At 42.6% G+C, this 14765-nt stretch overlaps 1 protein-coding gene across 3 annotated transcripts in view; it reads right to left on the reverse strand.

Annotated features, from left to right (window-relative positions):
• Positions 1 to 14765, reverse strand: part of LOC5570412 (cadherin-86C) — a 649107-nt gene that overhangs the window by 6558 nt on the left and 627784 nt on the right. For 2 of the 3 annotated variants that reach the window (XM_021843135.1, XM_021843137.1), the window contains exons 12-14: positions 14574 to 14704; positions 8806 to 8896; positions 8027 to 8355 (exon numbers count right to left, since the gene is read on the reverse strand). In XM_021843135.1, the coding sequence (XP_021698827.1) occupies positions 8027 to 8355; positions 8806 to 8896; positions 14574 to 14704 (551 nt within the window). The remainder of the gene's footprint in view (positions 1 to 8026; positions 8356 to 8805; positions 8897 to 14573; positions 14705 to 14765) is intronic. The other variant, XR_002500161.1, reaches the window with a different exon arrangement.

The following is a 14765-nucleotide window of genomic DNA, read 5'->3' on the forward strand; positions in this document are numbered from 1 at the left end:
ACGTTAGGACCTGTTATTCAGAATTTATTTCGAGGATTTGCCGTACATTATAGATCTGTTCCGTTGTCGATCGCCTGTCAGCGAAACCGGCTTGATAACTTCTTACAAATTCGTTTACTACAGATGACAGACGACGTAAGATGATGTGGGATAACACTTTGTAGGCCATATTAAGGAAGTTCTCACAATCTAAGCTGTTCTGTTTCCCAGATTATGCTTATCGGCCGGTGCAGACAAATGGTCAGCGTCTCTGGGCTATGAGTTCAGCTCCGATACCATCCATACCAGCAGCTTTATTGTTCTTGAGCTGGTAACTGGCATCCTCAACCTCCCTCAAAGTGCCCCACTTTGGTTGGTTGGTTTCCATCATTCACAGTACTGACAAAGGCATTTTCTGCGTTAGTTCGACCCTCAGCATCCATTCAGGTGTTCGTAAAAGTACTACTTCAACCTTTCGATCACCTCACGTTCGTCCATGAAGATACTCCCTTCTTTATCCCTACGCATCTCGGCTCGCTGCCCGAAGGAATTGCGAGATGCGTTGAGCTTCTGATGGAACTTCCGTTCCATGTTCTGTTAGGTCCCTTGCTGCAGCATGACCGTCAGTGCTCCATTTCTCTGACCTCCTCCCCTCGTGTTTAGGTTTTGCTGTCGAATCTACTCCCGCAAACACCATACACTGCTTCACAGCAATCCCATGTCCGTTCAAAGTAGCTTATCGGTTGATAATATCAGCTGTGTCGCTCTCAAACGAGCTCTTCCAAGTCTAACAGCTGCAAAGTTATCGAAGTTTGTTCTACAAGAATCAAGTCGACAAGCGTCAACTGTGTATTTAACTTTTTGTTGATTATCGTCTTCGTATTTTTCATGATCCTCTTCGTATTCGTATTCCGAAAATCCACAGTGCACCTGGTTGTCTCAAGGAAACATCTTTGAAACCATCTTCCTTCCAACTCATGAACATCAGTAGTAGAGGTCGTGTCACATCCGCTCGTTTCTTACTGTATTTTGCTTCTTAACGGAAGTTCGTTATCGTCATACTGTGCGAAACAGGTTTGAATGCCAACTTTTGTGAGAGGTAGAACGTTAATTTCTCTGATTGGCATGTTCCTGGAAGATGGTCATTTCATCTGTGTTCTTTGCTTTGACGCAATTTCTCTTCATAACGATCTGATTCTGCTTCAGAGCACCGAACCTCGATGCGTCATCTCCGAAGAGTGTAAAATGGAAACCCAAACCACTAAGATTCTCGGTCCTGATCCTCCTTTCATTTCATTGAATTCTTAGGAGCAGTTGCTGCCGCATCTTCTCCCGCAGACACTGGACCATAACGTCGCTCTAGAATAAGTCTATCCAAGTCCTGCAAGTACGAAACTATCGAAGTATGTTCCACAAGATCCAACCGGTAACTTCTATTACATCCGTTGATCATACTATTATACTTCAGGCTGCCCAAAGAAGCGATCCAACTGTACTCCGCTCGTGTATATCCGAAGTTGTAGATGCCGTGCCATCCTGTTCGTTGTTTTTTATCGTAATTCCGTACTAATTGGATTGTACAAAAAGCTTCAGCTCAGGTTTGACTAACGTAGCCTATGAGAACACACTGATATCGCCGATTCAACCTCTGCTCTGTTGTTACCACCAGCAACATCGATATGATCTTATATTGCGGCCGAATTCATCCTGACAAACATGTTACCCTGCTAAAGAATACAGAATTTTGGTGAACAGTGAGTGTGTATTATGGACTAAACTACTAATTCGTACAATACACGAAAGGCTGTACTTCGTTGGAGCTATACTGTAAGGATACTTTCTCTAGAACAGCACTGAAAACTCTGACGGTACAACGTAATGCAATGATCATTTTACTAAAAACGTTCATCAACCCTGAGATGGGAAGAAGTAGCAATGTAACAGACATTCATCCACGAATATCTGGTACTCGAACACAAGCAGGCGATCGATTTGAACGAGCGGGCGTGAATTCACACTGTAGACGACTTTTCAACTATACGCAAGGAGTCATTTGTAGAAACTTCGAGTAGCAAATCTCTTTGCTGAAGATTTAGGGTATACACGCTCTCCAAGCAAGAACGCATTCAATCCAGTCAATTTCAGTCTCAGTAAGGCGGAAAAAATGGTGAGAGAGGTATGGTCAGCGCCTATATCGTTGGCCGAAGTTCCAGAAGTTGGAAATCGGTGATGCTATCCTTCTTTATATAGGCAAGAGCTATTCCAATTCACTACTAATATCCATTCTGCTGATGTCACTGTAGTGTCCGGATCCACAAAACACTTCACTTTCGGCCGATTCCACCATCGCCCGAATATACATGAGCTGAGTTCAAACCAGCACACCCATCCGCTACAAAATCCGTCATTAAACTGACATCCCGATCACGCGATGAAGTTCAAACCCGATGTGGGGTATTTAAAGGTGCGGGCGAACATCAAATTAGTATATGTGATAACATCAGTTTTGAAGTAGTAGATGTGCAATGGCAACTTCGGCGAGCCGAAAGTTCACGAAGTAGCCGAAGATGACGTCACGTTTCGAAAGCTGCGAACAAATTTTTTCGCAGCCTTGTCGTCACCATCAGCTGATCGTTTTGTTTACATCTTTTTCGTGACTAATGCAAGCAAACACATACTAAGAACCGGACCTGTTATATATGACATTGGTTCTAACCGTTTTCCGCGATTATTGTCTTTCGAACTGTCAATCAAGATCACGCTCAAAAGATTCATGACAGGTCAAATATATTGTACAATGACAAACAAATCAAACACACTGAAATAAATACATGAAGTAATAATGTGCTTTCTTCACAAACATAAATTCTTCTACATATCAATTCTAGCTACCACAAAATCCAAAACGGTCCTTCTTCTTCTTCTTGGCATTAACGTCCCCACTGGGACAGAGCCGGCTACTCAGCTTAGTGTTCTTATGAGCACTTCCACAGTTATTAACTGAGAGCTTTCTTTGCCTAAATTGCCATTTTTGCATTCGTATCTCGTGTGGCAGGTACGATGATACTCTATGCCCAGGGAAGTCAAGGAAATTTCCATTACGAAAAGATCCTGGACCGACCGGGAATCGAACCCAGACACCTTCAGCATGGCTTTGCTTTGTAGCCGCGGACGCTAACCACTCGGCTAAGGAAGGCTAAACGGTCCTCTACGGCTTGAATTGCTCAACCTCTTCGTATTTACGAAACGTCCGTGAATCCCTAGCGCATTCTGGTCTTGCATCCTAAAGCCGCGAACTTCAACTGTTTCGGATCCGCCTAATGCCGTCAAAGGTTATTAGGGGACTGGGCATCACCAGCACGTTTCCTTTTACTTAATAGTATTTTAGAATATTTTCTCTAAAACAGTACACACAATTCGTTTCAACGGTTGTTATGTTGTCCAATTTAAGGGAAGTTGGTACAACGCGGCGTTTATTGTATCTAAACAGTCGCTAATAAAAGATCCAGACAAGAAGCAATGTAACTAATGCTCATCCACGATTCTGTGATCATTCTCCGCTTATATGATCATTCAGTATATGTATTTCCAAGTGATTTTGGAAGAGAAGAATCATCCTTTCACCCGGATCGTTTTGCGCGATCATCTGGGTTTCTCAATGAAGCCTACTAGATGTTCACCAGTCTAGACATATATCACGGTAAAAAGAAGCAAGGTATTATACTCCGAAAAATGACTTTTGGCAGTGACGTCATGCCTATCGCAAACTAGAACGAGTGCAAAAGAAAGCAAGGCTTGCTCTCTTTTACTATCCTGTAAGCCTCATGCTTGACGATAGGAATGACGACACAAGTTTTGATTGAAAACCGTTGTTTACATGTGGGAATAGCCTACCTTGATGTGTCTACCGTGGACATATACGTCCATTCTTGGTAATCAGAGTGGTTCGAATGTCAACGCCGCAGTTCTTTTAAGTGGACATCCAATAGTAAAGCAAGATCAACCGCTTACCCGAATCGTGTACCTCGATCATCCAGTTCTCTCGTTGAAAATTTACCAGTTGTTTAGTTGTAACAGTTGCGCATGTATCAGGTAATGTAATCTAATTACGTCGGCTATTTTGAAAGTAAATATGCGTAGTTTTGACGTCCTCGCAATCTTTTAATGGCCAATAGGTTCACCGGATTTCCTGGGGCTCATCCGTTTGCAGTAGATCGTCCACTGCCTCTTGCAGCTGCACCAAGATTCATAGATGCCGTGCTTGTACTTCCGCTTCCGTCACTTTGTCCACTTGGGTTGCGTTCGTCGCCTCTTGGAAGGACCATTTTCTGATATAACTTCTCGTTTACTTCAAATTTTCAACTGCCAGCACTCCTGGGCCCATAACCACTTGCAGTGGAAATTAATGCGTGTTGAGTATGCAGTATCTGAACAAGTAATGAATTTATTCATAGACTTTTGGAAGATTGCCAACACTGATCATTCGAATGATTTGCGACATACAGGCAAAAATAATTAAATTCTATTTACATAAGCGTTGAGTACAACAACTGCCACAGGTGATTCAACAACTTTTTCGGCTACAGTTTGTCAGATGTATAAGTGCATCTAGTGATGAAAATATATACTATCGGGTTTTAAGTTCAAATAGTTTATGATTTTTCCCAAAAACAACTTGGGGTTTATTCACAAATTCCATGACGTAAAAAAAATCATTTAAGACACTCACCCATCCCTCGTAACGCATTTTGTAAGAATGTTTTTCGAGTTTTGTATGAGTTGTAACATCTTGAGTTCACCCACCCTCCCCCTTCAGCGTTATGAAATTTGTGAATGGGCCCTTGGCCCAATTCTCAGTTACAGTCAATATCTCAGTTACAGTCACCCCACAGTTATGGATCAACTAAGGGTCATTTTTTAGAATAAAATATGATTACAAATCATGGTGACCTTGTACAAAACAAAATTACCCGCCTGGCTATGCCGAATATAGTTGTTTTCAAGAAAACACATAAAAAATCTCGATTATTTACGAGAAAGTATCGATTTTGATAGAAATTTCAAACGTTGTCCATCCCACAGATGTGGATCAGTGGAACAGGAGGGTCCTTATTATGGATCAAATCGACTCATATTATGGATCAGAACACTATAAAAGTAATTTATCTGTGAAGTAAACGAATGGTGTGTTAGTGAAAGTATACGTTCCGGCGTTTCTTTCGGAATCGTTTTATTGTTGATTCATAACTGTGGTACGGGTTTCAATGCCCCACAGTTATGAATCAACGATTCTATGAATACGGATAACATTTTATTTATTACGAACGAATAAAATATGCTAGAAGATGTTATGCTTGATTGCAATGCTGTACAGATTTATGGTTCACGTAGATAAAATGTGTTCTTCGTAATTGCAGCTCTATTGGATGAGATATTCTCCGTTTAAGCCAACTTTGATCCATATCTGTGTGCTATCCATAACTGTGGGGTGACTGTATTTATGGACCGGTTCGAATGGATCTTTGGCAGAACATCGAATATATCTTGAATTTTAACATACCGTCAAGCTACCATTCACCGTGCATTTAAGAAAAATTTGAACTTCAAAAAATTACATAACTTTTCCAAATAATTTTAAGCGTACTAGAATACCACTACGTAACGTGCAATTATATAATAATTCAGGGAAAAATCTAAAATTAGTGATGCATAACAAAAAATTACTTAAAAATTATGTTTGAAAATATCATGTTAAGGTCGCCTCGTACCGTTCTATGTCACCATTTACCGTGCACACTAGCGCACTCGTTTTTAAGAGTATTTAAATTTTCATTTACGATAAAAACCATAAAAAGTTTAAAAATTGGCTAAATAATTATTTTTCCATTAAAATCGTTATAGGAGGTTTGACTGTATTGTCCAACCCATTCCATATTCATTCAAAAACTAAATATGAAGTAGTTTAATGACGACATAACAATAAATCTAATATAATCGAATAATTTCATGCCTTTTACACTAATGCACGGTAATAGGAACCATATATATTGAAAAGGGTCCATTCACCGTGCATTTGGGTTTCGACTGAAACACAATAAAAATTCTAATTTGCATGAAATCTCATTGCTCCTACGATGAAATACATCTTATTAATAGTATCCACAGTTAAAACTTGTTGAAATTTTCAAAAATTTCATACTATATCCTTAAAATAAAAATGTGAATTTTTGCCGTTTCTACTAAGAGTGTTGATAAATCTCATTATCAATCAGAATTCACATAGTTTTGACTACATAAACTAGGGTTTTCAAAATGCTTAGTGACAGTTTTTCATCAGTTTTATCTAATTTTGCTGACAAGAGAATAATTTGTGAAATTTGTATGAATATTCTGTAGGAATTTGTATATATGCACGGTGAATGGAGGCCGCACGGTGACTGGTGACTTAACGGTATATTTTTGAGTGCTTTTTGCAATCATAAGTTCAAAAGCAGTAACGGTTTGAATAAAGTGGATTTTTTGATGATTTTTAATAAATGGCATAATTAAACATATTGAGGGAATTCCTACATGGTACCTTCAGCAAAGTTGTAGATTTTAACAAGATGAACAAGTTTGCTGAATACAGTTTTTGTGTAGGGCTATCAAATTTAGAGATAAATAGTTTTGAATTTTTCGTCGAAAATTACACTTTAGATAAACCATTATAACTTATAAACTCGTGATTGAAAAAAATATTCAAAAATATATGTTAAAATTCAAGTTATATTTGATGTTTTGTGAATATTTCATTCATATTGGTCCATAAATAACTGAGATCTAGCTTACCAAAGTTGGTCATTTTGTAAGGAAAATCGAAAAAGTTGCAAATGTTTTGTGCAATACTGTATGTTTTCATATGTACAGACGTAATGAGTGATCTTTCAGAGGCTTCTGTACAAATTTAAATTGAAACTGCGAAAAGAAACCACGTGCTCCGGTGGGGATTGAACCTACGACTCCCTAGATGGGCGCTTCAACCTACAAGCGGCAGTGTCCCTTTGAGCGACCCCGACCCTTGTAGGTGAATTGAACTTGATTACCCCTGAACAAGGTTAATATTCATTCATACTGAATAAAATTTATCAAGTGTTAGGTTATATCATGTTTTTGGTCCAACGGCCGTTTGGGCTAACCCGGAAAAGTCCTTTGAGCGCAGGCCTTCAAATTTAAAAACGTAATCCCTCGGAGGTTTATGAATAAGGATGGTAAGTATAAAGGTTCATACAGTTATAATCTTTCAATTTTTGAGTACAACGATCGTTCAAAGTTATCCAACAGCTCCTTTGAGTACAGTAGTTCAGATCTACAAGCGTAACCAGTGATATCTTTGAGCTTTATAAACAACTCTTAGAGCAGTATAGGCTCATGAGGTTCAAGGTTATCCAATAACTCCTTTGAGTACTGGCCTTTAGATCTACAAGCATAATCGGTGATGTCTTGAAGTATTATGTATAAGATTCATACAGTTCCTAGTCAGTCTCCCATCTTTGGGATAACAAAAATTAGAAATTCTGTTATTTACGGATTGAATATTTTGGAACAACTTTTGGGCTTTACACTTCAAAAATTATGTTTGATTGAGTTTTCTGGAGTACCTATGAAACTTTTTCTTCAAACTCAGAGAAATCACTGATTACATTTTTAGATCTTGTAGATTTCAAAGAAGTTCTTGAGTGAACGCAAACAACAGTTCAATTGAAAATATGTGTGTTTGTTTTTTTTTGTTTTGTACGGGCCTCATTCATTGATTACGCTTGTAGATTGGAAGCCTGGAACAGGTTTTAGAGGTCATTGGTTACGTTTGTAGTTCTTAGGTAGGAACCTCACAACAATATAAATCACAGTTGAGCGATACTGCGTGAGATTGAATTGCAAAGTTCCCAGATATACACTTCAAGTAGTTCAAGAAGACGTATCTTAGATTATCATATAACAAACCACCCCCTCCTAATACCGCACCACCACCAACCGATTGGTCGCCACGCCCATCGGCGCTCGTACTAACCTAATCTTAACAGTCTGGTCTTTCGTTTTGCCACTACCGCCGTCGGTCATGGTTTTCTTCTCGCTGACTCCCACCAGCTCCCGACCGCGACCGCCGTTGCCACCACTTCCGTCACCACCACCACCGCCACCGCCGCCGCCGCCTCTTCGCTCATCATCGTCTTCGTCGTCGCCAATGGTGTTGCCCCGGTTGTCGTGGCCAGTCGTGGAAGCGGCTAGTGCTTTGTTAGCGTGTCGTCTTCCTCTAAATTCCCAACGCGTCGGCTTTGTACGGGAATCGGACGATCGATCCGCCGACCAGGCTTCTCTTCGTCCCATCCATTCCGCGACCTGTCCGTCGGAGATATTGTGATGGGAGGGGGTAAGGTGAGGATGTAGGGGGGCATGGATGGACGCAACACGACGATCACAACCAGGGATGAAAGAGAACGAAAAAAACAGAGAAATTGGAGATTTGTATTAGTGGACGAATGGCGATTCACATCCGGCTTCTTGAAATGAAAACGATCTGAGGAAAGAGAGGTTAGTAGCAAATGAAGAGCAAGCGGTTGGGTTGAGGTTAGTACCGGGTTCGAGGTTAGTAGCATTTGTTTCTGTTAACCGATTGAATTGGGATTAGGGAGAAGCTAAAGAGGGGAAACTCAAACGATACGTTTCGAATGATAAAAGGAAGCGAGAAGAAAGAAGGGAGATACAAAGCAATAGTCGAAAAAGGATAGAAAACCAAAAAGAGAATAGAACTAATAGAAGGAGAAAGAGTACGGAATCACTCATCACTACCTGAACAGATTTTGACTGTTTTCCAATGCCTTGTTCCCGGTGAACAAGATGTACATCATCTTCGATACTATTGACTCTAATTACTCTTTTTCTACGCACGCACAATGCAGTTACGGATATATATGTTTTTACGTTGGTTGTGGAAGGGAGAGAATTCACACACACAATTACATATGTAAAAAGAGAAGAGAAGAAAAAACGAGAGAACAATAACGATTATTGTTTTAGTTTCGGGTGCGGCATACTTTGAAATCGATGGCTGGTGGGTGGTTGTGGTGCTGTGATGGAACATGTGAGAAAAGTGGTGGTGGTGGTGGTGACGATGGTGTGGTGGTATTGATAGTATTCGTTATAAACTTGGTGATGACGATGGCGGTGGTGGTGGTGGTGATTGTGGTGCAGAAACAAAGGGTTTAGTAGGTTGATTGTGTGAAAAATAAAGCAAGCTTCTAGGTTTATATCTTCTAAGAAGTTTTGTTAGATTTGGTGTGAAACAGTAGCACGGTTTTCTGTAGCTAATTTTATCGAATATTCTAGTAAAACCAAGCTAACTTCTATAAGAAACATTACTTCAAATACCGAATGAATTTGACGTAATAGTCAAACATACGTAACACTCCTCAGCTGGACATTTCGTATGCATATATCGATGAACATGAATAGCATGTGAGAATCCGCCAGAGGCGCTATAGTTTTCGATCGCTATAACATTCGCAAGTTTGCAAATTCCTGAATGTTGCAAACGTGTATAAGCTTAGAAGTTTGTTCAGTAGCGTGCGTGTCAGGTAAACTTCAAACGGAAGTTTATCCTACTGACATTCATCCTGAAGATCTGGTGTAACCAAATGTAAATGTTCACTGAAATGTTCGAAAACACATTCCGTGAAAACGGTCTTGAGCCGCGCAAAATGACTCATCGAGAGATCCACTACAGCATCAGTCGGCGAGTCGCTACGGCAAATTCCGAATAGCACATCTTGTGAAGGTGGAAAATGGAGGAACTCGATGTTTAGTAGGAACTTGGAGTACGGTGAAGTTGGCCAGGGTGAGCTCTAAGCTAGGAGGAGTTCATTACCAGAAGGAGCTCAGAGTTTAGAAGATGGCAGACAGATTACGGATCTCGGAGGACATTGCAGGATTCTGAACAGCTATTGTCAGAATTCAAAAAAGGCTACTTAAAGAGACGTAGGCCAGAGTTACGGAAAGACTATCTTAAGTCTTCATACTCATTTCAACTCTCTGGATGCAACGTTCAACAAATTATTATGTGCAGATATTCAAGGGTCTAGAGATCGACGGACTCATGAACGCCATCGTTCTAACGACAACAGATGACTCACTGGAACAGTTAGAAACATTGATGACGGAGACGATCGACTGGTGGAGAAAGCAAGATGAGAATTAGCTGGTTGACATGCCTACTGAGACACGTGATGCGAGCACATAGGCCACCGATGCGATGCTTCAAGTGCATGGACCCGGCGGCGAGATGTAAAGATCCCGATAGAACCTGTGCTGGAAATGTGGAGAGAGAGGTCACTTTTGAAAAGTTTACAAGCATCGACCAAGGTGCTTGTTCTGCTCACGGGAGGAAGGAAACACCCATTCGACGGACAGCTTCAATTGCTGTGCATACCAAAAGGCAGTCCAACAGTAACGGAGGTAACGCAGATCAACCTGAATCACTGCGACACCGCACAGCAACGGTTGGGACAGTCGACAACATAAACTAAGTGCGACGTGGCGATAATAGCTGAATCGTATCGAGTACTACTCAATAACGTCAATTGGGCGGCGAAAAGTGAAGAATTTAGTCGAATGTTGAAGGAGTTGACCGATGATCTAGTTGGTCGGAAACCAATGTTGATTAGAGGTGAATTCAATGTATGGGCCGTGAAGTGGGGTAGCAGGGTAACCATTGCCAGAGGTTTCAACGTACTGGAGGCTCTAACAGGTAGAGGTACGACTGTGTAACGAAAGCACCGTTAGCACATTTCGGAAAAACGAGCGGAAGTCGATCATAGACCTAACATTTTGTAGCACATCATTGGCGGCATGAACTAGAGGGTAAGTGAAGAGTACACCCATGGCGATCACTAGGCGATACGCTACAGGATTGGCAGTGCAGCGGAGCACAATTGGCAACCGGCAGTGGAGGACGAAGGCTTTAGCCAAAGATCTCTTCGTTGAGACTTCGCACCCACATCGAAGTCCTGAACATGGGTGCGGTAGGGCTGACAACAGCGATGGCAAGGGCATGTGAAACAACGATGCCACGAAAATGGGAGCCCCGCAACGATCGACGTCTCGCGTAAAGATGGAACGAGGCTCTCAACGCCCCCCGCGTTGCTTGCCTTAAAGCTAGGAGGCGTTACCAGAGAGCAAGGAACGTAGAAGTCAAAGAGGAGCGAAAGGTTGTGTTCCAAGCAGCCATAGCTGCTTTAAAAGGCCAGATAACGCTGAGTAAGTCTGAGTGCTACAAGGAGTTGTGCGGAGCAGCTGACGTCAACCTCTGAGGGGTTGCTTATCGAGTGGTCATGACGAAAGTCAAGGGTCAAGCAATGCAGGTTGAAACGTGTGCTGAAAAGCTGAGGGTTATTGTCGAGCATCTTTTCCCAATGCATGATCTGACACCATGGCCACCCACACCGTATGTCAACGAGGAAGAAAAAAACACCGAAGATTGTCAGCTCTCCAATGACGAGCTTGTAGCAGCGGCGAAAGCATTGAAGGTGAAAAAGGCTCCCGCACAGGATGTAATTCCGATTGTGGCACTTAAAATGGCGATCCTAGCGTACCCGGATATGTTCCGGAAGGTGATGCAGAAATGCTTTCCCAGTATTATGAAAGATCCAGAAGCTGGTGCTGCTACCAAAACCAGGAAAACCACCCGGTGATCCATCATCTTACATCATGATACGATGGGATTCTATCACTGAAGTTACAATGGGCGTCGAGATCGTCGGCTTTGTCGAAGACGTCGTCCTAACAGTAATAGGCGAAACGCTGCAGGAAGTGGAAATGCTAGACACGGAGGCAATGGACACGGTCGAGAACAGAATCAATGGAGTCAAGCTGAAGATAGCCCACCACAAAACTGAGGTGCTACTAGTCAGCAATCGCAAAGCGGTTCAACACACTGAGATTGCCGTCGGGGAACCTGTCATAGCATCACAGCGGTCGCGCAGACACCTGGGCGTGGTGGTAGACGATCGGCTAAACTTCAACAGCCACGTCGACTATGCATGTGAGAAGGCGGCAAAGGCGACCAACGCGCTTACAAGGATCGTGTCGAACGCTCATGGTCCAAGAAGCAGTAGCAGGTGTTTTCTGGCTAGCGTATCATAGTCGATACTGAGATACAGAGTTCCAGTCTGGGATACAGCAATCGGGACAAGCTTAACTACACGTTCCAGCTCATGACCATGAGAGTAGCAAGCGCATACAGAACAATATCGTCGCAGGCAGTATGTGTGATTCGAACTAGCATCACCCTGGGTGAAGACATCGAGTGTTATCAGCGGAGAGGCACTAGTCAGGTGAGGAAATTGACGAGGATCGGCTCGCAGGTCAAGTGGCAGCAAGAATAGGAAGGCTCTGAGAAATGTAGGGGGGCCCACAGACTCATCCCGAATGTGTCGACCTGGGTAAATTGGGAACATAGCGAAGTCAACTTACACTTGACACAGTTCCTGTCAGGTCACGGTTGCTTCAAAAGTATTTGCATCGGTTCGGTCACGCGCTGTCAGATAACGTCTATCTTGCAGAGAAACTGGTGGGAAGAGCAGCTCGAAACGAGAAGCAGAGAGCAGTGCCTGGCATCGGGTCGTCGGGGCACTAATGATCCAACCTCCAACCGGAATCGTTTGACCGACCTTGGCACTCGAGTCAGCCAGACGAAGAAAGAAGACGAAGATCTCCCCTGCGCTAGTCGCCGGTAGATGGGCACCATCAGTGCGGACATCTCCCCAACCGGTACTGATGTCAACCTCCGATACCGGGGGAGTCAGCAGGAGAAGGAAGCGAGAAGAGAAGAAGAGGATGAACGAGGGAAGGAAACAGAGAATCGGAGGAAGATGAATAGGCAGTCTGCTCAACATACAAGAGCAAACCACTGGCAGACTGCGCACAGAGCCAAAAAACGTCAAGAGCGTAATAGAAGTGCAGATGCACAGCCGACATTATCGATATCAGGACCTATCGTGATGCTAACATCTACTATATATTTGGAGATTGTTGATATTTTTCGGTGATTACTACACACTGAAACACGATTATAACTTTTCGGCTTACTGATTTTCAGCCATCATCAGATTTGTTTAAATCGATCGTTCGCCACCAGTGTGGTTTATTACTGAGTATTTTTTTTTAAATTTTTATAACAATCGACGGTGACTTAAACCCTATCGAAGAAACATCTACTCTGATCACTATCTGATAATTGTTGAACTGCGCACAAACTCTCCATCGTTAACAGCGTACGGTATCGACGGCGCGGGCGGTCATGCTGCAGCAAGGGACACGGCAGAACGTGGGTCGTTATAGACGGAAACGCCAACAGCAGACCCGCATCTTTCGAGAGAAACAACACCGCCTGGAGGAGACGGACCGTGAGGAGTTGTTACAGCTGTACCGCAAGTTCTATCAGAAGCTCAACGTATCCCGCAACGCGAGCCGAGAGGTTCTTATTCCTGAACCAATTTCGGATGAAAGCATCTTGACGGACGAACGTGAGGTGATCGAAAGATGGAAGCAGCACTTCGGCGAACACCTGAATGTCGCTGAGAGTACAGGCAGTGAAAGTCGAGACAATGGAGAAAATGCTTTCGTCAGTACTGCACACGAATGAAACCAGCAACCAGCAACTTTGAGAGAGGTTAAAGACGCCATTCACCAGCTCATGAACAATAAAACTGCTGTTAAGGATGGTATCGGAGTCGAACTCCTAAAGATGGGCCCGGAGAGGCTGACCAATTGGGTCATTGCTGACAGCTGATCATAACGTAAGTCGTGAAATACAGAGGCGTATCATCAGTAAAAGTCGGGCCTACTAAGGTCTCCACAAGTAGTGAAAAAAAATATTCACCTCCGCACCAAATGTATTGCTGTGTGCATTTGAAATGCAAAAATCAAATGCGGGAACACCAAATGCGGTAAGATATTTCACAAGAAATGCGATGTCAAAGAAAGATTTTTCTTGCTAGGGCGGCGGTGATTTCTGTAATCGTTGCTAGGTGTCCTTTGATTGTTTTGTGTTACCGCATTTGGAGGACGTTTGAACAAGATTTGCATCTCAAAAGCAAACAGCAATACCATGTACAAAACGCTAATAAGACCGTTGATCCTCTACGAGCATGGAACGTGGACGTTGCTCGAGAAGGACCTGCAAGAACTTGGAGAACTTCGAACGACATAGGTTTGAGTTTAAACCATCTAACAAAGAATTCAAAATAAGGAAGCTCAACTTTTGTACGGAGCTGGCTGAATATAAAATGTCCAATGTAATCTACCTAGTTTACTCGTCAAACGTGCATTCTAGAAAAATACGCTATAATTAGTGCAGGAAACAATAGCAAGACGGAAAATTAACCCAGCACATCATCGAGTAGTAGATATGGGTGTTAGTACGGGAAAATAAAACAGTGTTGGACGTCTTGGCTCGATGCAACCAGTAATGAATGGAAACACACCAGAATAGTGTATGTAGAATGTCTTCTAGTGTGGGTCTTAAGTAGATGAAGAAAACATGCGGAACCACTGACACTTACCTCGTGGCGGCGTACAGCGGGCACCAAGGGCAGATGCAACAAAGCAGCAGCGTCAGGATACCCAACGCCAGCAAAATGGCTAGGAAGATCAACAGCCAGAACAGGACACGGTTCTCCGCTTTGTAGAGGATCTAAAACGGGGATCAGAATCGTATTAAGTATTGTCCCAACTCACAAAACTCCAGATAACAC

The sequence above is a fragment of the Aedes aegypti genome, chromosome 1 (assembly GCF_002204515.2).
Source record: "Aedes aegypti strain LVP_AGWG chromosome 1, AaegL5.0 Primary Assembly, whole genome shotgun sequence".
Classification (NCBI taxonomy): Eukaryota; Metazoa; Arthropoda; class Insecta; order Diptera; family Culicidae; genus Aedes; species Aedes aegypti.